The sequence below is a fragment of the Trachurus japonicus genome, chromosome 12 (assembly GCF_045865225.1).
Source record: "Trachurus japonicus isolate A0001 chromosome 12, Traja_1.0".
In the NCBI taxonomy this organism is placed as follows: domain Eukaryota; kingdom Metazoa; phylum Chordata; class Actinopteri; order Carangiformes; family Carangidae; genus Trachurus; species Trachurus japonicus.
The window spans coordinates 28,299,443-28,324,312 of NC_140918.1; the positions used below are offsets into that span (position 1 = coordinate 28,299,443).

Sequence of the window (24,870 nt, forward strand, 5' to 3'; positions counted from 1 at the left end):
CACTGTAATACAAACTAACAGCCAATTCAACACCATGGTCACTTAACAAATCTATGGCCTCACTAAAACACAGTACCAACTAGAGGTCAACCAATTATCGGCATGACCGATAATATTGGCTGTCATTCGGCATTTTTAAGGTAATTGGCATTGGCCTTTTTTTTTTTTTGCACTAATAAAATAAATTTATTTTAACACGCGCTACTTTGGATTTGATGCAGCGTCTCTCTGCCTGAGGTCACCACTCTTGGCTGTGTAACAATGTCCCACCCACAGCCACCACTGATCCAATATCTATGTTGGAATTTGTGTTAATCTACAAAAATTTAAGTTTTTTTAATCACAGAGTTTTACAGTGTACAACAGACAAACAAACTGTATACTATAATAGGTCTAATTCTAGGTGTGTTATTTTAAATTTTGACACCAAAATTTCATTTTAACTGCAAATGAATACTGGTGCCAAATATCGGTTATCAGTTTCCTACATTATTATTAATTAGTAAAGGCCCTGAAAAAACCTTATCAGTCGATCCCTAATACCAACTGATACTATCATGGCTTTTCCAGATCTCAGGTTGCTGTAGTTTCCCCAATTAATATATGCTTAATCAAATTACCACAGAGTCAATGATTACATCATTTTGCATAAGGACATCATGAGTGCGTAACAAAGGGGAGGAATGTGAGATTAAAGGTGGCCTCTGAGCAAAGAAAACTGAAGTTATTTACAGCTAGAGCAGCATTTAATAAAAAAGGCAGGAAGTGTGTTGATAAAGCAATAAAATAAAATAAAATCAAAGAAATCTTTTGTCCTCTGCTTGAGATCTGAGACTGTCAGTAGTGTCAGGACATGATACAAAACAGCACAATGGTTTCTTGAATAATAATGAGCGACATAATGCACAGCCAGGTTTAGCACAGTGGTGAATTTACACTGATGAAATATACAGTCTGGTTACGGCAGGTCCACATTATATAAGTCTAACTGGGTCGGGTCAAAGTGTTGCTGTTCTGGATCAGTGTGAACCTCCAGAACATAGAATATAACTGGGACATGGTCTGAGCTTCAGTCTCTACGATAATAACATAAAGGAAACTACAAACTGCCACTGTTTGGATTTAACTTGTTGACATCAACAGACCTGATGTGAGAGAATCTTTCAGGAAACAATCGTGGTGTTTTCTCTAAAGCCTGAGTTGACGACAAAGACTTGACTTGATATCTGACGTTGTAGGACGTCAGCAGACATCTGTGAGAAATATCGCCACCAACGTCTTCAAAGAACTGTGCATTAGGCTTCTCCCCGTGGGACTGACGGGGGGCTTCGCTGTCCCATCAGTTGGTGTTTGCTCCCAACGCGTCTCCACCTGTCGCCCGGGCCTTTCGGCCTCACGCAGTCCTGGGCGGCAGCTTCTGTTTGTAGATTCCAGCCAGAGCTTTGGCGGCGCTGTAGATCATCTGACGCTGGCTCATGCCCGTCATGGCCTGATGCCAGTCTGTCCTGTTGATGTTGGGCACGCTGCGCTCCAGGACCTCCCCCACTGGAACGATCAGCCCTGACCAGCGCAGGCCGTAGTCAGCAGGGGTCAGGGAGTGGGCCTGCAGGGAGGACGGCACAGAAACAGGTTGATGATGAAGTGCTGTGGGTGGAGGAGGTGACTGATACTGAAGGAATTCTGAGGCTGACTGATCTCCGTTTAGACACTGAAAACAAAGCTGCAGCTGCAGATTTAAAGGTTCTGTAAACGAGACGTTAGGAGTAATGTCGCTGTAATCTGAGTTTCTCTGTGCTCTGTTGTGGTCTCCAGGCTGCAGTGTGTGCAGGCTTTTGCATTTGTGTTGCTTCCTACATGGGGATCAGATGAAGGGACAAAGAATGTCCTGAAACGCCTCAGATGCAGGAGTTCTAGTGTGACATCTAGTGGCCACACATCACTGACTGAAAACCTTCAGTGTTGATTTCAGGAGAAGAGGTATCTTAAGGACAAAGTGTGCTGTTTGTTTAAACAGGCAGCTGTAGTGTGTTGTAGTGAGAAGCTGTGAGTATTGTTTTCATCTTCAGTGTAAAAAGCTGTTGCTTTACACAGTTCAGTTTAGCCTAAACCAGTGGGCTGATACTCGTGCTAAGTGATGTGTCACCTGTGCAGTTTCATCCACATTCTGAGCATGTGTGCAATGCATCACTGTAAACCGGAGGCGACTGTCTTCTCTGCAGCTGGTTGCTTAGTTGCAGAAAATACTATGGACAGGGAGCAGCAAAGGCAAAAAGCATGTAGCAGCCATTTTGGTGAGCCTCCTTTAAAACAGGAAGTGACCTACTGCACAAGGGGCGCGAGGGCTATTTGTATCTGTGAGGAAATCAATGCCAGGTGTTGCTGGTTTGAAACCGTGCCACAGTGTTTAAGGAAAAGGTATTTTTGGTTTATATTAGAACCTTTGTTAATAAAGGACTTAGATTTTGTTCACAATAAATATTGGTTATCAATGAAGCTTTGTTTGGACACTCTTTGTTTTACCCACACATGCACGCGTCATCACAGATCAGCCACTGTGAGTTTCTTTTATTTGGGCTTGGAAAGAGAATGGCACAAAAACACTAAGTAGGCGACATCAGCAGTTTATACACATACGTAGCTGTTAGGCAGCTGTGTATGATTGGACATGAACTATGCTGTGATCTTGTGAAGGTCAGGGTCAGCTGACCGCAGAAGGACCGTCAGTACGAAGAACCCATGTGAAGCCTCACTGGTACGACAAGGAGATTACATGTAATTCAGTTTTCTTTATGGTTTCGATGTTGTTCACAGAAACCATGTGTGTTTATTTTCTATTTTTGTTGAACTGTTTTCTGTGGCATTTACTCAAAATAAATCACACTGGAACAATTAAAAGAATGGTACTACAAAGTAAGAGCAGAGAATTCTTATAAAACACTGAATGTACGTGCCCAACAGCTGGAAAAGACAACAAAAAATGTCATTAACTCTTGTAATTAAATAGTCAAAGACTCTATTTCTGTCAGTCAAGACTAATACATAATCCAAAACAAATGCCAGGCCAGCAGTGTTTCTAGTGTGGACAGCAGGAGTAACTGATGTTTTAAAACACGATGATTAGTTCTATACCTGTTGGACGTGGTCTAGAGCCAGAGGAGTGGCCTGAGTGAAGACCTCGATGTGGACGCTGTAACCAGGATCCTCCAGGATCAAACAGCCGATGTCAAACCACCTGGAGACAACCACAGTAGAATTATGATGGCTGCACACACACACACACACATCCTTGTAATGCTATCTTTGTGAGGACACTCATTGACATAATGTATTCCCTAGCCCCTTACCCTAACCTTAACCATCCAAAACAAATGTCTAACCTTAACCTAATTATATCCTGAAGTCTTAACCCTCAAACAGCCCTTGGAAAAAGTGCTGACTGGCCAAAATGTCCTCACCTCCCAAAAATGTTCTCACTCTGTTGGTTAAAAACTATCGACAGTCCTCACAACGTACTAAGTACAAGAACACACACACACACACACGGGGCCTCAGGAGTCACAGTGCAGCCAGCAGACACACCTGGAGGAGGCTGCAGCTTTCCTGGTTAGTGGGCTCTGTGACTCAGTGTGTGTGGAGAAACTAAGAACACTGATGCAAACATTCAGTCCAGTTCACCACAGACTAGTGTGTATGTTGCTGTCAGTCGGATGGTTTTCTTTCTTACTTGTCAGGAAAGAGCTCAGCGATGAAGTTCTCTGTGGAGACCACGGGCTGTTTCTCATGGATCACACCAGCTCGGCGCAGGCTGTCAATGCGCTCCTGAGCCCCCTACACACACACAGACAGACATTAATATGAGTAGTAATGAGCTGATGGATGTGTGAATTTGCACTATGACTATGGGATGAAGTATCTAAATATCCGTAAAGGTCCTTTAAATGGATCAAGTTCAAGAGAATTAAACAAAATAACTATCTGTGAAAAGAACTTTCAATATACAGTACTACAGACAACAAACACACACTCAAACATTTTAACTATTCAGCACACACTCAAACATAAACACACACACACACACACACACAAACCTCATGTTGAGGAAAGGACAGGTCAGCATTCTGCATCTTTCTTTTGTCTGAGCTACAGCTGGACGGTGACGGAGGCTGCAGCCATAAATAAACAGCAGTGAACTGACCTTGACACCGGCAGCGTAGCCCACGGGCTGTGGGGCGATGTTGGACTGACCGGGCTCTCCGGTGACCATGGCCATCCCAAAAACCTCCTGGAAGGCATCTCTGACCGCATCCACGTTCATCTCCTTGTCTGAGGTCACCACGATGTCGATGTCCCCACCAGACCCTGGAGAGCAACGACACAAACACACGTTTGTTCCTCTATATTTCAACATGTAGCTAAGTGTTCTTTAAAGGGATAGTTCAACATTTTGGCAAATTGGCCCATTGCCATAAACCCTATAGTTTTAGGAGTAGGTTTGTTATCTTTAGTTGTCGGTGCAACGCTACGCTACGGAGGCTCATGGGATTTCTTGGTTTCCCTCATAAAACTCATCAAATACACAATCCAACAACTCCAGAACGCTCTGGTGGACAAATTGAGACCTGCACATTCACCACGCTATGAGATAATAACAGAACGTTACGAGACTGAGTTGTTTTCGAGGTAAATTCATGCAAAACCGCTGATGCGCGCTCCCGTCGGAAGCCGTTTTTCAGCAAGCAGTCTCTGCATTTGCCTCTAAAACAACTCAACGCTTCGTTATTATCTCATAGCGTGGTGAATGTGCAGGTCACAACTTGTTTAGTTTGATGAGGGAAACGTGGAAATACCATGCACATCTGTTGCTTGAGCTGAGCAGCTTGCGTCTCTACTCCGCCGATCTAAAAATAGCTTGCACCAACAATTAAAGGTAACAAACCTACTCCTAAAACCATAAGGATTATGGCAATGGTCCAATTTGCCAAAATGTTGAACTATCCCTTTAACGTGGGGGTTGTAGTGGTGACTCACTGATGTACGGAGCCATGCCAGGATCCAGAGTGGTGATCATGGACTCCACAGAGTGTTTGGTTTTGTCCAGGACTGTCTTTACGACAGGGTTACCTGCTACACCCTGAGGACACACACACACACAGTTCACTCAGTCAGGATCAAACTACAGTACGGTGGGAAAAAAAATCTTACATCTTTAAAGGAGCTATATGTAAGAAATGTATGGCAGGTAATTGAATCATATTAATTTCAAAAACTGATCTCACAATATTCACATCTAAAAAGTTTATTCCCAGCACACAAATCATGTTTATGTTTTGATTTTGTGTTTTGCCCTGTTGCTCCACCCACCACTACTCGGCAGTTACCACTGAGCTGCAGCTACAAGCGTTGTGGATCATGTCTGACGTGACTAACATTAAAAGACCTCGCTATGACTCTAAAAAACATCATGACAAAAGCAGAAACAAAACCAGGATCTGCTCAGGAGGAGGTTTGAAAGGTGGAGACAGCTGAAAGCGGAGAAGAACTTGAGGTCAGATGCCGGGGTGGCTCATTTTCTCGTGGACACACATTTTTGCACAATAATCCACATCGTCGTGGTTCCAGTGGCGTAGAGACCGTGTGGTTTGGCCACAATCTTACATATAGCTCCTTTAAATCTCGTGTCATCAGAGCTGGAATATCACAGTGGCGTTACCCTGATGAAGCCCCAGATGCCTCCACCAGTGTTGACGTCCGCAGACACTCTGGGATCTTCCTGCTCCTCTGGAAAGGTGATGGGAGATCCGGCGTCCACTCCTCCTGTCATGGCTGGCTGTTGGACCATGGCACTGGACACCACACCTGGAAGATGAAAAATATATATAATGTACATTATTCCCCTTGTGTTGCTCTGTCAGAGTTATATTTCTTCTACAGGGGATCAATGAAGGTTCAGCTTAAAGGGATAGTTCAACATTTTGTTGATGAATGATAATGATAGAACATTACGAGACTGAGTTGTTTTTGAGGCAAATACATAGCCGGAACTACATTCCACACGGCTGCTGGGCGGAGTGATTTCACAAGCAAAAGCAAGCCTTGTTTTAAGTATTTGCTTTGTGTGTCGTAATGTTACATAATTATACATGATTATTTCATTATCGTGGTGGGGGAATGTGCAGGTCACAACTTGTCCACGAGAGCATTTTGGAGTTGTTGGATTGTGTATTTGATGAATTGATGAGGAGACCTGTACCATTCACCTCTATTGTGTTCACTGAGCAGCTCACGTCTCTGCCCCGCGGATCTCAAAACAACATGCACCGATAATTAAAGGTAATGAACCTACTCCTATGACTATAGGGATTATGGCAATGGGCAAAAATGCCAAAATGTTGAACTATCCCTTTAAGCATTCACTCCTACGCCATAGCTGGTATTAATACTTAGTTTTTATCTGTCTTAATGAATAAGTAGAGATGTGCATTTGTACTTTTGTTTTTTGTACTTGAAACAGACTCCAAAACAGCTTTCTGTGGTGAGGTGCTGTCAAAAACCCCTGTGGACAAGACTAATGGTGCAAGCTGCTGACTGTTCCCTTCTGCCGTTTCTGACTGAGCCTCGCCCTTCTATCCAATCAGAACAGGCCAAAGTCAGCTGGGAGCTCTTGGCTGCCACGTAATACATGAGCTTCACCTCTTGCCCCAAGGCTTCCAGCTGATATTCACTACTGGGAGATGTCACTCAGACACTTCCTGTGTGCGGAGGCTGGGCAGAGTGGAGATATCTGACACGTGAAACAAACGTTCACAATCTTGTGTCCTGATGTGTCCAGATGTGCAGCTCTCACCTGGCATGGTGGCAGCGGTGGAGAACGTCGGTATCAACGGAGTCTGAGGCGTTCGACCGGCGTGACCCCGCGTGATGTCGTATCCTGCGCTCATGGAGAAGTTGGACAGGGGCCGTCCTGTGGGGGGCGCGGGCATGGCGGGAGCTGAGGGCTCAGCCGGTCTGACGGGGGAGGCCAGGGGAGGCAGAGAGGGGGAGGCGGAGGGAGGGAAGGGAGAGGCGCTGGTGAAGGGGGAGGCGGAGGGAGGGAAGGGAGAGGCGCTGGTGAAGGGGGAGGCGAGCGTGGCAGGAGGGGGGAACTGGGAGGAGATGGAGGAGTAGGAGGAGAGGGGCGGGGCCAGAGGGCTGCTAAAGGCGGGGAGGGTGGCGACGGGGGGGAGAGCGGCGGAGACGGAGGGGGAGCTGATGGAGAGGGAGCTGATGGTGTCTGGGAGGGACAGAGGACTGGACAGACCTGAAACACAGAACAGCTACAGTTACACCTCAGAGCTGAAACTGACAGGAGATCAGTACGTGTGATGTCATCAAACCCAAGACTAAATCTTTACACTGAGCTGCTGCTGCTCAGCTGGTTGCTAGTTTCACTACATCAGAATCAGAATCGGTTTCGGCAAATGAGAAAACACAACGTTTAGTTGTTGTGTTTAGTAACTTGTCGTTGTTTTCTCTTTTGCCGTTGTGTTTTCTCTTTTTGTGTTGTGTATTCTGATTTACTGTTGTGATTTGCATTTGAATGTATGTAGTGTCTTATAAGCCCATGTGGGCTGGGGACAAAAAATGTGCATGACATTCAAATAAAACAAACAAAAAAATGAACAGAACAAGGACAACAACAACTGAACAATAAGGTAAACAATACAAAATAGTTAGTGGATGTGGATGGGACTGGATAAACTGCAAAAAACAGAAAGCTGTAAAATACAAAAAAAAACAATAATGTAATGATGACACACTGATTTTTAAAGAGCTGTGATGAGATACGTGCCAGAAATAACAAACTAGATGCAAAAAATGAAAATGAGGCAAAAGTAAAAACGAGGTCTTAAATAATGATAAGAAATGAATGAACAATGACTAACTGAAACAGTCTTTAGTTAATGAATGAAGAGCAGTGATGCGCTACACAGCTGCAGCTGGACAGATGGCCTCTACAATGTGACTTCCACAGTGCTGTGGAGTGAACTGGAACAAATCACAGGTCCTGACTGAGGATGGAGGGGGGGGTTAGAGTGGACTTCACAGCTGCTCTCTTACCTATGGTCATCGGCGGAGCGCTGACCGGGGTGGCCGCGGTCAGAGGGGGAGTGGGAGTGGTGGGGGGTGTAGTCTCGATTCCACTCTCTTCCATCATCTTCTCTGCCTGATACCTGCACTTCAACCCAGAATATAGCTGCAATAAGATGTGAGGGATTAGGATGTGTTCAGCTTGTTGTTTCATTCATTCTTCAAGTCTATATGTTTTTGGACACAATTTTTTTTTTACATCTGTGCATTTACACCACCACTATAGATTTGTAATGAAACAGTCAAGATGTGATTTAAGTGCAGTCTCCTCAGCTCTTAAACAGAAATATTGCATTCGATTTTAATCAGGGGAAAACAGAGCACTAGTGCCAGAACAACACTAGTATTGCCAGATATCAAACCAGTGACATACACTTACAGTATTGACACTTGTTGGATGCAGAAAACCAAGGTGGAATTACTGACTGTCAATGCCCATGTCCAGTTTAATTATCTGTATCCATACACGGCAGAGCAATTAAAGGAATAGTTCAACATTTTAGCAAATTCTCCTATTGCCATAATGCCTATACTCATAGGAGTAGGTTCATTACTTTTGATTATCGGTGCATGTTGTTTTGAGATCAGCGGGGCAGAGACGTGAGCTGCTCAGTGAACACAATAGAGGTGAATGGTACAGGTCCCCTGTCCCTCATCAAACTCATCAAGTACACAACCCAACAACTCCAAAATGCTCTCGTGGACAAGTTGTGACCTGCACATTCACCACGCTATGAAATAATCATGTAGCATTACGAGTTGTTTTCGATGCAAATACATAGCCGGAACTACATTCCAGACATGGCTGCTGGGCCGAGAGATTTCAAAAACGCAGGTTTGGTGCAGCTATATTCAAAGTTTACTCAAGAAAGTAGTTCTGCGTATTTCCTTCATGTGTTGTAATGTTAATTATACATGATTATTTCATAGTCTGGCAAATATGCAGGTCACAATGTTTTGGAGTTGTTGGATTGTGTTATTTGATGAGTTTGATGAGGGATAGGGGACCTGTACCATTCACCTCCATTGTGTTTAGCAGCTCACGTCTCTGCCCTACGAATCTCAAAACAACATGCACCAATTAAGGTAATGAACCTACTCCCATAGCAATTATTAAAATAGGCGAATTTGCCAAAAATGTTGAACTATCCCTTTAAAGTTGTAACTTTGATTTGAAACATGGACCACTCCTGCACAACACTGTAACAGCCTATGTTCCTCCATTCAATACTAACGAGACCCAGCCTGGCGGATGTGCACCAGTTTCTTGAATACTTTAACATTTCAAGGAGGAACTGTTGTGCCTCCATCAGACTGTGACCCAGAAGTCTGCTGCCACGTTTCTGGACCAGAGAAACTAACTTTTAGTCCCCTGGGCTTTAACTCAGTGCTGTTCAGGACGACACACCAGCTCTGTCTCAGGTTGTACCCGGTTACTTAAAAGCAGCTGTGGGTTTATCTAACGTCCATTAAAACGCTGTTTCTTCCCCGCTGCTCTCTGTACGTGTCACCGTGAGCGACACAACACCCCCAGTGTTAGCTTCTCCTCTCTCAGCGCAGCTCCACGTCCAAACCGCGCTCCGCTCCGGATTCAAACATGCACAAATTGCGTTTTTTACATTTTTGACCTCATTACAAAGGAAACAAGCGTCACTGGACGGTGTTTATTCCTCTGAGAGTAACTGTTGGACTACTCACCTGCTAGCTGGAGTAACGTAACTCTGCAAACCCCATGCACTGCCCACCGACCCACTGTGATGACGTCATGTGTTGCCACGTCTGCTCGACCTCGACTCCTCCCACAACCGGGAGCACCCGGACAAACACGACACCACGTGACCACACCGCTGTCCGACGGTACTGTGCCAGCGTCAGGGTGAGGGTAATAAAAATATAATAATAATAACAATAATAAACTAAATATTTTGTTTTCAAAGAGCAGTGATGAATTCAGGGTAAAGATTTAACATGAATTAAAAGTTTATTTTTACATTACAGTTATAATACATCTAACATTTGTACATTAATGTTGAAATAAGAAAATATGTTCTTTTTAATGTTTACACGTATAAAATTAAATTGAACAGTTAATTACAGTTAAAAGACGGTACACATTTTGTGACACCTGAGTGAATAGATTACCAGTTTTTCCATAAAACATTAATGTCATATACAGTACAAAGTACAAAACTGGAATGGAAAAAATAAATGCAAAGCTTGTTAATTCATTACTAAAATTAAACCAACGTTAAAAAAAAGAAAAAAATTCAATTGTTTAAAATAATATAACTATTCCTGAAGTTGGTAAATTATATTATTCAGATAAATTAATAACATCTATCTTGTATTCTTATTGCATTGATTCAATACCATACATCAAATAGAAGTTGTCTGATATGGACTGTTAGAGGCTACAGTGTTCTATTATATTAATTTTCAAAACAATAAAACTGCCATCTTCTCCCAATCTCTTCTGTTCACATCATATGGTAACATCTGTTTCTATGTATCTACCTCTACATTTTAGCTTGAAGTGTCAAAGTTATTGTAGGTAGAGTCAATTTTATATCAATGTATCAATAAGTCTTAAACGTATAAAGCTTCCATCTAGAGAACAGTTATATTATACAGTTATACTACTGATAAGTAGGAATGTCTATCTTATTCTTCCCAGGCATCGGAAAAAGTACATAATATAAATTCTTCCACAAAAGTCTACGTGCATAATAACAGTTCAAATAAAGGCCATCATCAGTATCAATTACTACTGGACCAGACAGCCACTGATAAAAGGAATGACTCAACAGCTCTTATTTCATCAATAATGTCAGCTCATTTTAACCTTAATATTATCTTCACTCACCACATGTTTCTAATCAATGCAAGTTTGCAGTTTTGTGTTTTTCTTCAGCACTGTAAAGCAGGCATCAATGAAGTCGAGTCAGAAAAGGGACAGCTTGTACACTCTGGACCTCTGAATGCCACAAGGGGAAGAGCTGCTGGGTCGAGTTTAACTATAATAAATCATGATCCAGACTCTGAGCCTGCTTTGTGTCCAGAGGACAGGGAGGTGGACAGCTGTAAAAGATGTGAGGGAAAGAAAAATCATATATAACTTCCCAATCCATCCCACGGCCCTTTGCTGCATGTCATACCCTCTTCTCTTCTCTCTTTAACTTTGTTATCTCTCTCTCTCACAGAAAAAGCAGAAAAATAACTGGAAATAACAGTTTAATAAAAATAAAAAAAGCATTTCTGGCAAAAACAGACCGTGCATGCAGTGGATTGGTTTGGAGTTGTACTGGATTACCGTAGTACTGTGAAAGTGCGCATGTCATGAATGATGCTAAACTCAATAAGTAGACCATAATGCACGGAGGTTTGCTAAAGTATGATCCAATATATCTACTGACTTTAACATTAGAAATAGAGTCTCCAATAAAAACCCATCTCTAATTAAGGTCTAACCTTTGTAATTAAGATTAAAAATTACAGTTAGTTGAAAACAATTGTTTTCTTTTTTTTACGTTTTAAATCAAATTTCCATGGAAATCCAGCTTTGTTTTGTTAAATCCTGGGAACTACTGTGACCACAAGTCAGGGTTTTAAACCCATACAAATGGAAAAGCAGCCGTGACATGAATCATCTTTATCTCTGTCTCGGTGAACCAGTGTTAAAACATTTATAAACTGAGCTTTCCTGAGACAATGTCTTCATATATAGACCCAGTCAGGAGAGTAAAGTCCTTTTGAGAGGCATCTAAGAAATACAAAGGTTCTTGGATGACATCTGGATTAAAACCCTCTTGGACCAGCTTCACCTTCTGCTGCTTGAAGGTCTCAGTAACATCCAGAGAAGTCTGAAAATACACAGACACAGATCAATGAGTTTACTTTACATTTAAAACTACACACTGAGTAGTTGTTACAATAATAATAAAAAAATACATTTTATTTGGAAGAGCTCAACAACACTTTACACTTTTAAAAATCATAAAATAGAGTGAAGTCAGAATAAAATACAATTCAAAAACGGCAATAAAACAGACAAACTTATCCATTAAAAGCTTATAGGTCTTGTATGTTGGGAGGTGTGTGCAGATACGGATGGGTTTGTGGGAGTGAGTTATGTATGTAACTCACCTGTATTCTGAGGAAGCGCGGCCAGGCGTATGCAGGAAGAGTCTGTACTAAGTGACTGTGCAGCTTCGGTCCATTTAACTTGTGGTCATGCTTTAAGACAACTGCAGCCATACCTGCTCGGCCTTCAGATCCTGCACACACACATTTGGAAAAGGTCACCAAGCGATGCTGAATGAATGAACAAGTGCAAACTGACTGCAGACTCCTTCTATTTCATCAATTTAATGTTTTATTTCTACGACACACAGGTAAGTATGACTGTGGGGTGGAAGGAGCTCCTGGTTCTGCTCCAGGTAAAGCCTGCATAGTCATGATTGCGTTCCAGATTTTTCTTACTGTTGCTGGAGCTTTTTTGTTCTTTTTTATAAATCCGTCACTGACCTGGTACACTGACTCCATAGACGTTGACTTCCCTGAAAAAATCGAGGAGACCTAAAACCTCTGACACCTCTGTGGTGGACACGTTCTCTCCTTTCCACCTGTGGAACAGAGTTAAATGTAGTTAAACCTACAGACAGTCAGATATTTGATGCTATATTGTAACTTATTATTGAATCCAAAGAAAAGACATTAATTAACGCTTTAACGTAAATAGTACCCAAGAACATAAATGCAGTTTGAATAATACCACAGAGCCCTATATAAGTGTGGCCTTTCACTCTTCAGAGTTCAACATACAGTATAAACATCTACTGTAGCATAGTACACTGTTATTATCAGCGTATTTTCACCGCCTACGAGAAGTCCCATCTCAAAATAATACACCAGTTCAAGAGTACCATCTAAAGTAAAAATTCACAGTGCATCAGCTGGTCGGAAAAAAGTTTTTTTTTTATCTGGAACTATCTAACTCACTCACTACTCCTCTGTATTCCTCTACACAGACTCATTGATAACAGTGTACTACTGCCTGTGTCTCAGTGCAGCGTGATGCGCCGGTGTTTCTCAGTGGGGGGGGTGGAGGGGGCGGCAGAGACATTTCTACTGCATCTAGTGAACTTAATGGGCATTTGAAGCTTATACAACCCCACTTAAAAAAAAAGCTGAACTATACCTTTAAATTAAAGAATTTTTGTGTCATTTTTTTTTTCAATAGGAGACACTGTTCAGTGACCAATACATGACCATTCAATCACATGTGATCGCCATGACACTGGGTAGAAACAACAAGCTGAAACCATGAACTAATCACTAACCTACACTGACAGAGAATCAGAAAAGACCTGAGTTGTGCTGATTCTGATACCTGAAGGTGTCTCCGATGCGGTCATGGAAGTAAAGGAAGTCCCTGTGATCATGGAGCAGCAGGTCTCCAGTGTTGAAATAAACGTCCCCGGCTTTAAACACATCCCGGACCAGCTTCTTCTCAGACTGGACCTTGTTTCCAGCGTAGCCCAGGAACTGGCTGGTGGCCGTCAGGGGAGCCACCAGGATCCCTGGCTGTCCTGTGCACAGAAACAGGACATACAGGTGGAGGGCTCATCAGCTCTTCCTCTGTACTGCACGCTGGATGTACGAGTGTCATTTGAAAAGGACTCAGCATGCCATTAAATTACCTATTTGTGCTCGTATGCATCTTCCAGAGGCTGATCTGACCGGCTCATACGTGTGTGGATCATATCTGAGGAGCTCAAATGGCATAAAAAGCTAGAAAAGAAAGAAAAAAGAAAGACAGAAAGGTTTTTGAGACATGACATGAGTGAGCAATGGTTGACACAATACAGCCAGTTAACAGAACCTTATCAGGGCCATGTAAAACAATCCCCCATATCAAGACCAGGGTCTGAACATATCAAAGCAGAACATGTAGCAAAACATGCACACCAAATAACTAACTAATTCATGAATAGAATAAATGTGACCCACTATATAAAAAAAAAACATGTACTGTATGTTACAGTGATACCTGGAACTTGATGAACCATTGTTTGAAGGGATAGTTCAACATTTTGGCAAATTGGCCCATTGCCATAATCCCTATAGTCATAGCAGTAGGTTTGTTACCTTTGATTGTGGGTGCAAGCTATTTTTAGAACGGTGGAGCAGAGCCACGAGCTGCTCAGAGCTATGCTACGGAGGCTCATGGAATTTCTTGGTTTCCCTCATCAAACTCATCAAATACACAATCCAACAACTCCAAAACGCTCTGGTGGACAAGTTGTGACCTGCGCATTCACCACGCTATGATAACGGAACGTTACGAGACGGAGTTGTCTGTGTGTCAGTGGTTTTGCATGAATTTACCTCGAAAACAACTCTGTCTGGTAACGTTCTGTTATTATCTCATAGCGTGGTGAATGTGCAGGTCACAACTTGTCCACCAGAGCGTTTTGGAGTTGTTGGATTGTGTATTTGATGAGTTTGATGAGGGAAACCAAGAAATCCCATTAGCCTCCATAGCATAGCTCTGAGCAGCTCGCAGCTCTGCTCCGCCGTTCTAAAAATAGCTTGCACCTACAATCAATGGTAACGAACCTACTCCTAAAACTATAGGGATTATGGCAATGGGCCAATTTACCAAAATATTGAACTATCCCTTTAAGCAACATGTCATATATTATAGATATTACTGAAAATATCCAGTTTGAGTTGAATGTTTACCAAACTAACATCATTCTGTCAACCTCATAATTAATGTTAGACTCATTGTACATTATCAAGGATACATATTGTACATTTCATAATCATCTCATTTTAACTAATTAACTGTCTACATACCAGAGTTGGCAACAAAATGTATCATGTTTAAAATTAGAATTTGTTTTAATTTGAATTATTATCAACTTTATGGCATCATAGGACTTGTAGCATTTTCTGCCAATTAGTTTTGGTTCAGTCTTTCATCAGCTGAGGTTTTCATTAATAAACCCACTGTACACTACAGAGTTAACTGATACACTGGGATTTCTATTCATCTGATTTGAGTTCTAGGTGTGGGTGGAGCTCCAGAAACACCACAACAACACGCATTTCAAACATGACAAAGCAGTCATCTAAATGAACATACTCTGTCTGTAAAAGCACAAGATTAATCCAACTGCAGAATAAGGTAAGATGTGTTCTTCCTGACCTTGTTGAAATAGCTTGCCCTCCCAATCGGGCCCACTTCATCGGTGTAGTTGAGGAAGCCGACGCTGGCCTCAGTCAGGCCATATCCCTCTCTTATCTTGATCCTCCCAAAGCGTCTGACAAACTCCTTCCACACATCTGACCTGAGACCACTTCCTGCTGCCAGCCGAACCCTTTGAACACACTCCTCTGGAACCTGGAGGCAGGAAAGGGTGTGGATGAAAAAGCAGTATTTAACTTCATAAAGATGTAGTCACACATGTTGGCAAGAGTCATTAGGGAGTTGTATTAGACGATACCTATGCCAAACAGTAAAGTATACAGGTAACATTGACATAAAACTGTAAAGGTAACATTCTGGAAGAGTCAGAGTCAGGACAGATTATCCAGTTCAACATAAGATAAGTGAGTTCAAGTCTGGTTTTAGAGATGTGCATTAACTCTGGTTGTTATCGCAACCCAGTGGTTAAATTGGCTTTTGTAAGGAGGGGGAGCCCATTTTTATTTAGGGGAGACCGGGGATGGTTGTAACAGCATCACTTTCACCAATAAGGGATAACATTAGAGTGATGTGATCAATATCATGTGTATACCCACTCACTCCCTGACATTGCTTGTGAATTTGCATGGCTGTGTGAAGAAGTGTGTATAGGTTTTACAGCCAAAACACTATTTTTTTTAGGTCAAAAATGTTTGGACCAAGTCTAAATTTTGACTATCGATACTGTTGAAGTTTGAATCAGGTGACTTAAGATGAAAGAGCAGGTTTTCAGGTGAAATATGAGTCATTTCATAAATGTTTAGTTTAAACCACCATGCTGGTACAGCTAGTCAAACAGGGGTGGGGATGGTTGTTACACCTTTTATCTTTTATCTTTGTGTGTCATTCAGTGCCCTGATCCCTCTGCTTCACCATGGGCTTCTTTCAGGCCACACTTTACTGTTCCTCCACTTCTGACTTATCCTCATCTCTATCTTGATAGCTGTACTGTCAGGTGTGAAAGGAGACTCCCACATGTTTATTTTCAGCCTATCCCTTTAGCCTACGGCACCTGATCTATCTGATCATACAAATCAGTGGCCCTGAAATGTGTGTTTGTCTTCCCATTTTGGGTTTGCCTGTATGGCACACACACACACACACAACACGCTGTGCTGTCTCTCTCTTCTCAACAGCCGGTCCGGACGCGTCAGTTCGAGTAACGTTTGGCGGGAATATGTAGCTACAAATGACTCAGGTCAGGCTGTTCCTCAGACTTCTCCTTTTTTTTAAGCAGGTTTGGACATTTTCGGGGACAGCTTTATCCGGTGACAGGTCAGCCTAATTGGGGACTGTCATTACACTTTGTTGTGACAGTAGGCTACTTGACTCTGAGCGTCAGCAGCACTGTGTGCAAGGAGCTGCGGAATGGATTCAGAAGCTCTGACACCGCGCTCTGAAAACAGCGCTGAGTGTGGGGGGGTCCAAATGAATGATTTTGGTATGATGAAGTCGTATAATGGTAGCTACACCCACGATTATTCTATTATCTACAATTTAATAATTTGATGGCACACACTGGGGTGGGCTTGATACACATTCAAAAGATGATTTAAGCTCAAAAGAGTTTTTTAGCTCAAAGGGTATTTTAAAAGCATTTGAGCTTTTAAAAATATATACTTTTCTTGCTATTTATGTAATATACTGTATACCTAAAAATGACCTTCTACAGTGTAGTGAGAGTCCTTGTGGCAAAGTTACAGACAAGAAAAATCAACATGTGTTAAAAGCAGATTCTATTATATTAACAGAGCATCCATTTAGTTTGGTTTGGTTTTATATTTGAAAGCATTCTACTATTCTATCTATATCTCTATCTATCTATCTATCTATCTATCTATCTATCTATCTATCTATCTATCTATCTATCTATCTATCTATCTATATGAAAAAATGCCTTCTATCTTCTAATGTCTGCATTGAACACTGCAGCCTGGACTTGTGAGTCTTACCACAGGATGGTTGACCAGGTATCGACAGAGCTCTCCTATGTACTGCACCACAGTCACTTTGTGCTGCACACAGTCCCTCCAGAACTGACTGGCAGAAAACTTCTTTTTTAACACACACGTTGCACCTGCGGTCCACAGGAAAAGACAGTGGGGATGAGAAGGCAAAAACAGGAAGAAGTCGAAGACAATAAACTTCTAAAAAAACTCAGAAAAAGACTTTAATGCATACTCTATGTCTAACAATGCAAAACAAGAACTGTTTGTGAGGAATTTCCTCTGCTTTGTTTGCTTTGCCGTTTCTTCTGGCATGCGAGGAAGTGAGAATTCCTTATAGACCTAAGAAAAGCATATCTGCCGTCGTGTTGGTTTCCTCCAGCATTTCTAAATATGACTGGAAAATCTTCCAGCAACTGTTTTTGTTTGATGCCACTGATGACACAGTCTTACAGCTTTGTTCACTCACAAAACACAGCCAACGGAACAGTCATAAAAAAAAAAAGATTTAAAAATGAGGGAGCAAAACCAAAAGCTTAGGAAACTAAGCTCACAGATCGGCTTTGTATTTCAATTTGGATAAATTTATGCACAAATAACAGATGAGCCAAACTATGGTGATTTTGCAGTTTTAATCCTCAAATGTTCCGTGTAATTCTTTGGGAAATACACAAATTTACTTTGTTTGAGCCAAATCTGATGAAATTTCCTCAAGTTATAATGAGATATTGTGTTGAAATGGCCCAAAACTTGTTTTGTGAGTGAACTTTGACCACCAACATGGTCCACTCTCTTCCTTTAGGAGCTCCCACTATACTTCATTTACAAGGTAAAACCATGGTTTGTCCGGTCACCATGACCTTGACCTTTGACCACCAAAATCTAACCAGTTTACCAGTGATCGTTTTAATGTTTGTGCCAAACCCGAGGAAATTCCTTCACAGACAAGTTCCTGGACATGAAAGCGGGGTGGGGGTTAAATCCTACGCTGACTGAGGTACAGCTGTTCTTGGGTGGCACGGTGGAGCAGTGGTTAGCACTGACGCCACCCAGAGACAAGGTTGAGGGTTTATTCACGAGCCTGTGGCCTTCCTGGGTGGAGTTTGCATGTCTGTGTGGGTTCTCCCCACGTTCTCCAGCTTCCTCCCATAGTCTAAAAACATGCACACCATTTATCAATCTTCTTAGAATTACTCCTAAGAACACTGCTGAGAGTTGACTTAAAGAGTTCAAGTAAAAAAAAATCTTGGCTGAAATCTGCACTTAAAGGTAGTCATCAAGTGTCTTACTCACACTTTATCTTAAAGGGATAGTTCAACATTTTGGCAAATTGGCCTATTGCCATAATCCCTATAATTTTAGGAGTAGGCTCGTTACTTTTAATTGTTGGTGCAAGCTATTTTTATAACGGCGGAGCAGAGCCGTGAGCTGCTCAGAGCTACGCTACGGAGGCTCGTGGAATTTCTTAGATTTCTTCATCAAACTCATCAAATGTATAATCCAACTGGTGGTTGAATGTGCAGGTCACAACTTGTCCATCAGAGCATTTTGGAGTTGTTGGATTGTGTATTTGATGAGTTTGATGAGGGAAACCAAGAAATCCCATTAGCCTCCTTAGCATAGCCCAGAGCAGCTCCGACGTTCTAAAAGTAGCTTGCACCCACAATTAAAGGTAACAAACCTACTCCTAAAACTATAGGGCAATGGGCCAATTTGCCAAAATGTTGAACTATCCCTTTAAGTTTGAGAGTAGGACGAATTTGTACAAATTGTCAGCACTTAAGACTAAAATGGCACTCTAAGACGCTTGGTAAATACAGCCCGAGGTTGACTGGTGACTTCAAATTCCCTGTAGTGTGTGTTTAAGTGGGTATTGTGTGTTTCTATGCCGGCCTGAGATAGACTGGTGACCTGTTCAGTGTGTTCCCACCCTAACCTCAGCTGGGGTTGCCTCCAGCATCCCATTGACCCTGTGTGGATAGTTGGATGGACGGCTGTTCTTCTTACCAAGGTGTATGCATCCTCCCATTCCCAACAAGGAAGCAGACATGTGGTAAAGAGGGAGAGTTATGTAGATGATGTCATCAGATGTGGCTCCACACATTTTAAAGAAGGCCATGCTGGCAATGGTTTTCAGATGACCCACACGGGCCGCCTTGGAGAGACCTTGAGGAGAATGATACCACAGTTTGTATTGAACCTTTTGCTTTACTATTGGTTTATCAGGATCCATTGATTTTTTTTTTTTACAATAGAACTACAATATTGTCCATATGTGATTTCTGTACGGTATGAGGTGTCAGTCTCCTGTAGGTGAGCCTACCTGTTGTGCCCGACGTAAAAATGAAGAGGAAGTTTGACATGATGTCAACTTTAGGAAGTTCACTTAAGGTTTCTCCAGACATGTGCTCCACCTTGTCCAATAAAGTGTTGACGTGCTGCAAGGGAGACGTGTGATCCACCACCCACACAGACACGTTGTCCCTCTGTAGGTCAGGCAGCACCTCCTCCACCAACTGCATCAAATCTGGAGGGGCAGACACAGTGGGTCAGAACCAGAGCTGCAGCGTGTGGTCACAAACATACAGAGCTGTTGATATACAGTTTGTATTGTTGAACAGTATTAGTCAAACCATAACAGTCAGGAACTTCAAAAGTCAAGGTAATAATCACATCGGTGTGAATCAGGGACAGCCTCTTTCATTCAGGCACAGGTGTATTTACTGATGGGAGTGGTCACTGAAACCAGCCAACTATCAGTTCAACTGATAGCTTTTCAAATGTGAGGAAACTTTCATCTTTTTATCACACTTGCACTCTGCACAGTCCGTGATATGTCACAGCACACTGCTCTCTGTATGACCATACATGTATATATTTTTAGTTTTTATGGTGGAATTGGCTCATTTTGACAAATGACTTGAGAAACTTGGAGATGACTTTAAGAGTTTAGTGTCACACTTCAAGTTTTATTATATAAAGACAGCAACACAACACAGTATTGTCATGATTTTCACTTAAAGTAACTATAGTGGGATATTATGATTTCAATCAATCCAATCTCTCAGCCTCACACCAAATGATTCACATTCTGTCAACTCTGTTTTCTGTTTGGTGCTGGAGTAAGTGTCACTGGATCTGTTTTTCTCAAGTCACAGATCTTCAGAAAATTCAGACAATTAAATGACATTTTCCAGATCTGTTCAGTTGTGTGCTGCTGACACTTCACTTTCCAACCCCAGTATGTGTGACTTTAAGTTAAAACTAAAATAAAACTTGTATTTCTTTGCTTAATGATTCGTGTGAACTTTTGGGAGTGAAAACACAGAGTCTTAGGCTGATATGATCTTGTGCCTGGTTAATTCAAACTGTGTCTAGTGTTGTGTTGATGAACAACGCTCACTTCAGAGATAGTAAGTGTGAACCATTTCACAACACATGGTTATCTTCTGTTATCATACCATACATCCCAGCTGGGTTCGTCTTGTTTCCCCTGGAAAGGATTCCTCTATTCTCTCTGTGATTTGTTACATTGTAAGATGTTTTATCAGCTTGAAGAGGGTGTTTTTTTGGTGTGTGTGGTCTATTAATATGTGTTTTTAGTAGGCCTAATTTAAGCATTCAGGGCCACCACAGACAGTCAGCATAGCATGAACTCTAGCTAACTCAAGGGCCTGTGGGAAATAAAGGGAAGCTTCTCATTAAGGCTTGTTGTTGATAAGAATCAACACTGTGCATGTAAATGAATGCACTAACTATGGGAGGTCTAACTTGAAGGGGGTTGGGGTGGGGGGTAGATCAAGGGGTTATGGGGGGGGGGTTAGGGGCCCCCCAAAAAATCAAATCCAGCCAATATAACCAGTCATAATTGGTCAAACCCTTATTCTGCCCAGAAAAATAATGAACAGAGTGGACGGATATACATCCCAAAAAACTGCTTTTTTCTCCCATAGACAGCACCAGATGGCTATTCGAACATACAGTACACCGAGGGGTTTGTTTACTTCAGGATTTACATGTTTATAAACAGAGCTGTAATACAAAGTCTCGCCAAGTCTCACGTGAGAGTCAAGTTGACGGCTAACTATGTTTACAGGTCGTCTGAAGCTCCCGTTTGTTTGATTAGGAATATAAACTCTATTTTAACATTAACAAAGTTTTGGAAGTAGTAAGAGTCTGGGTATTGTTTATTCTACCTAGCCTATAAATATAGGCTGAGCACGTCAACTTGACTCTCTCAGCTCTGTTTACAAACATGTCCTTTTTCTTGAAGTAGCCTAAACAAACCCCCCGGTGCATTTTTGAAACCATCTGATGTTGTCTGTGGAAAGAAATGACGGTTTTGTAGGATGTAAACAGCCTATCCATCCACTCCCATTATACGCTGCTGACAGACAGAATGCTGCATACTAGGGATGTCACGATTACTTGTTTTGACAATTAATCGTGGTATTAAACGCCACAATTAATTAATCGTAAAGATTCCTAAATACCGTCACTTTCCAAAAAACATGATGGTAGAACCTTATCGGCAGATGTGAAATACAGGTAAATGCTCAGATACTGGTCCATTTATCTAACGTAACACAAATTGGTAGGAATTTAAATGTTAGCGTGTTATTTTTAATAATAAAAAAAAAAAGCAAAACAAAACAAAAACCGATTAAAATAAACGCAAATATTTGGTATAGATAACATGACCTGAAACATTTCCCCTGGGGGATTAAGAATTGGTCATATATTAATAGATACTTGAAACATTTTGTATAAATAATGAGTAATGTAATTATATTTTGACTGTATTTGATTTTACACATTCATAGTGTTGTGAAATTAATTAGTGCATAATAATCGTGATAATCGTAGTGCCGTGATTATTTCTCTGACAATAATCGTACCAAGAAAATTTATAATCGTGACATCCCTACTGCATACTAGAGCAATTAAAAAGAAAATTTTCAGATTCATTCTTTTAGAGCTAAAATATTTGGAAACTAGAGCCCCGCATTGAATTTGCCTGGAATTTTCCTTTAAATTAGCCTTGTCCATTTATCAAGCTAATGATTTTTGCAATAAGACACATGCTGACTTTTTTCTATTCTAACTTTAAACTCAGAACTCTGAGTTTCTATGAGCCCCCCCGCCCCCCAGCCCTTGGGGGTGAATGATTGTAAAGGGCCCCAAATAATCTGGATCCGGCTCTGCAGAGACTCGTGTGAGTTTTACAAACAACAGTGTTTGTCACATCGCAGTCTCTGGCCCTCTGTGTGTGAGAGAGCTTCACTCTTGACTCCCTCACAGACTCACAGACTGACTGACTGACAGACTGACTACTGACTGACTACTGACTGACTGTTTAAGACCAGACCGAGAGAACGTGTCAAACCTGCGCCCACCACCAGCGTCCTGGCTCCGCAGCTCTGAACACAGTGGAGCAGAGTCTTCGCCTTCACGTTGACGTTGAGAAACGCCACTTCGCAGCCCAGTTTGCACAGTCCCAACCACGCACACATAAAGTCCGGCTCGTTGCACATCAACTGGGCAACAATGTCCCCCTTTTTCAGAGAGCCCTCCGTCCTGAACGCGTTGGCGAACCGGTTGCTCCTGTAGTCCACATCCTGGTATGTCAGGGTCTGGTCCTCGAAGATAATGAAGGGTTTGTTCGGGTTCGTCCTCGCCTGGTGGAGAAAACAGTCGAGGTATGTGGTGATCCCTCGCTTCATACTGGCCTGCAGCGTCTTTTTGTACCTCCGAAGTTTCAAATAATACATCAGATCATCCCAGAAGTAGGGATAAGTGGTCCTCTGGTACACGAGCAGGGCCAGCAGTCCCGCTACAACGCTGCTGAACACCAGAGTGATCATCTTTGACTTGAACACACCTCACCTGACTCCAGGACTTTCTCCAAACCTTTAAATCACAGCCTGCAATCGCGCATGACTTGAAGAAACCTGCAGCCGAACTGATAGCTCGCTCATTATGCCGTTTCATGGCAGCACGCTGACAGCCAATGAGCTATGAGCACACGAACATACACACACACTCTCACACACACTCGCCACCTACCACCCCCAAGGTGCAAGACATATTGCAGATGACCTTTCCCCTGCTTTGCCTCCCTTGTACTTTGAGTTTGTGTCAAGACAGAAGGACCTGCTGAGGAAACCTAGTTCTGGTCTGTCCCCACCCGGATGTGGGTCTCCGGCAAACTGGATCGTCAACAAGAGCCCCCCTCTTCAGATCTCAGAGCCTCCAACATAAAGGGACTGCCATCATGCCATGTAATAGCCTGTAATAAAAAGGAATTCACAGGACTCATTATGCTGCTGATGCACATTGTTATGTATGGAAAATCAATCAATCAATAAATAAGAATTGTGATTAGATGAAATATGAGGGTGGCATGTTGGGACATGTAAGTCTGGGAACTCGTTGAAAGACCAGATGGGCTGAAAAGGGAAGTATGATGGTATGAAGAAACGTACCAAGAGGAGTGATTAATGTGCTTTTTACAAAACACTGTTTTTAAACCCTTTTGCATTTTGTAATAATCAGGAAATATGTTGATGAAGAGATGATCTGTACAGAAGCAAGGCAGTCGGGCTATTAGAAAGCCTACTGAAACACGAATTCTATGATGTTCTGCTGTTGATTTCATATATGACAAAATACTGTAGATTACAGGGTGTGTTACTGCAGATTACCTTTTATGGTTATGGACCACAGAAAGAACATTATGCACATACACAAAGTCGAACTTGGGACTCTGGACTGGGTCGGATCATCTCAGATCCAGTCGGGATGAGGAGAAGCAGCTGTGGCCAGCTGATCCCTTCAACCACCTCCATCCAAAGGGTTAAATAAGAAGCTAACCAGGCTAATAATGTGTGATTTATAACAGTATGATTCTTATTGATTTTGCAGTTTGCAGTTGAATGCTTTGACCCTATGTGCTAAACCTCATCATTTGTATTGCAATTAAAGTACAATTTGTATTCTCTGAGACAGTAATGTATTGATTAGCTATGTGCATTTAAATGATATCCAGGTATAACAACCCACATTATATTTGTATGCTCTTATACAAATGAACAATGAAGGTTTACCGTCTTAATGTATTTTGAATGAAAACTATATAAACTAAGTCAGCTATCCTCTTCTGAAGTAATTTTAATTTGAATGCATCAAACTTTCAAACGTATGTCATATCATCATTAGAGGGAATAAGTCAAATCACGTAGTTCACCCTTCTTTAGCCCTTTGAAACCCACTATGTCCTCTTTGTGTTACAGCTCCTCAAGGAATTTCTTTTAGGAAAGATGAACTTGAGAAAATCAAAGATCTTCATATGTTTACCACTGACCAGCTACAGTAAGATACGATAAGATAAGATAAGATAAGATAAGATAAGATAAGATAAGATAAGATAAGATAAGATGAGAAGACTTTATTGTCCAATGGTTTAAAAACACAGTGGAAATTTGCCTTTGGCATCTTGGTAGTCAGCCAACAATAACAGCAGGACACATCTAGCACAGTAACAAT

General features: G+C 41.9%; 2 protein-coding genes across 3 annotated transcripts; both read right to left on the reverse strand.

The window, feature by feature from the left end:
* Nucleotides 1-719: 719 nt before the first annotated feature.
* Nucleotides 720-9,934, reverse strand: prrc1 (proline-rich coiled-coil 1). 2 transcript variants are annotated; one of them, XM_085794139.1, is made up of 9 exons: nt 9,826-9,934; nt 8,098-8,233; nt 6,845-7,297; nt 5,711-5,856; nt 5,029-5,131; nt 4,196-4,359; nt 3,725-3,828; nt 3,130-3,232; nt 720-1,603 (listed from the first exon to the last, which is right to left on the reverse strand). In XM_085794139.1, the coding sequence occupies exons 2-9, from the start codon at nt 8,192-8,194 to the stop codon at nt 1,394-1,396; spliced, it is 1,380 nt and encodes a 459-aa protein (XP_085650265.1). In that variant the 5' UTR covers nt 8,195-8,233; nt 9,826-9,934; the 3' UTR covers nt 720-1,393. The 2 variants fall into 2 exon arrangements, with proteins under 2 accessions (XP_085650265.1, XP_085650266.1); XM_085794140.1 differs by having other exon boundaries at nt 9,822-9,887.
* Nucleotides 9,935-10,083: 149 nt separating this feature from the next.
* Nucleotides 10,084-23,330, reverse strand: LOC146977717 (long-chain fatty acid transport protein 6). Its single transcript, XM_085794142.1, has 10 exons — nt 22,712-23,330; nt 19,649-19,852; nt 19,333-19,491; nt 17,332-17,456; nt 15,341-15,535; nt 13,827-13,917; nt 13,517-13,715; nt 12,652-12,749; nt 12,271-12,401; nt 10,084-11,987 (listed from the first exon to the last, which is right to left on the reverse strand). Exons 1-10 carry the CDS (start codon nt 23,187-23,189, stop codon nt 11,811-11,813), a joined length of 1,857 nt encoding a protein of 618 aa, XP_085650268.1. The 5' UTR covers nt 23,190-23,330; the 3' UTR covers nt 10,084-11,810.
* Nucleotides 23,331-24,870: the final 1,540 nt, after the last annotated feature.

Excerpts from the sequence above, each read along its gene's own strand:
- prrc1 (XM_085794139.1), bottom strand. The coding sequence starts at position 8,194 with ATGATGGAAGAGAGTGGAATCGAGACTACACCCCCCACCACTCCCACT. Across the intron at positions 5,132-5,710 it reads GCATCTGGGGCTTCATCAGG|GGTGTAGCAGGTAACCCTGT; the intron begins GTAACGCCACTG and ends GTGTGTCCTCAG. Across the intron at positions 1,604-3,129 it reads CTCTAGACCACGTCCAACAG|GCCCACTCCCTGACCCCTGC; the intron begins GTATAGAACTAA and ends TCCTCCCTGCAG.
- LOC146977717 (XM_085794142.1), bottom strand. The coding sequence starts at position 23,189 with ATGATCACTCTGGTGTTCAGCAGCGTTGTAGCGGGACTGCTGGCCCTG. Across the intron at positions 13,716-13,826 it reads ATGCATACGAGCACAAATAG|GACAGCCAGGGATCCTGGTG; the intron begins GTAATTTAATGG and ends TTCTGTGCACAG. Across the intron at positions 12,750-13,516 it reads CGCATCGGAGACACCTTCAG|GTGGAAAGGAGAGAACGTGT; the intron begins GTATCAGAATCA and ends TCTGTTCCACAG.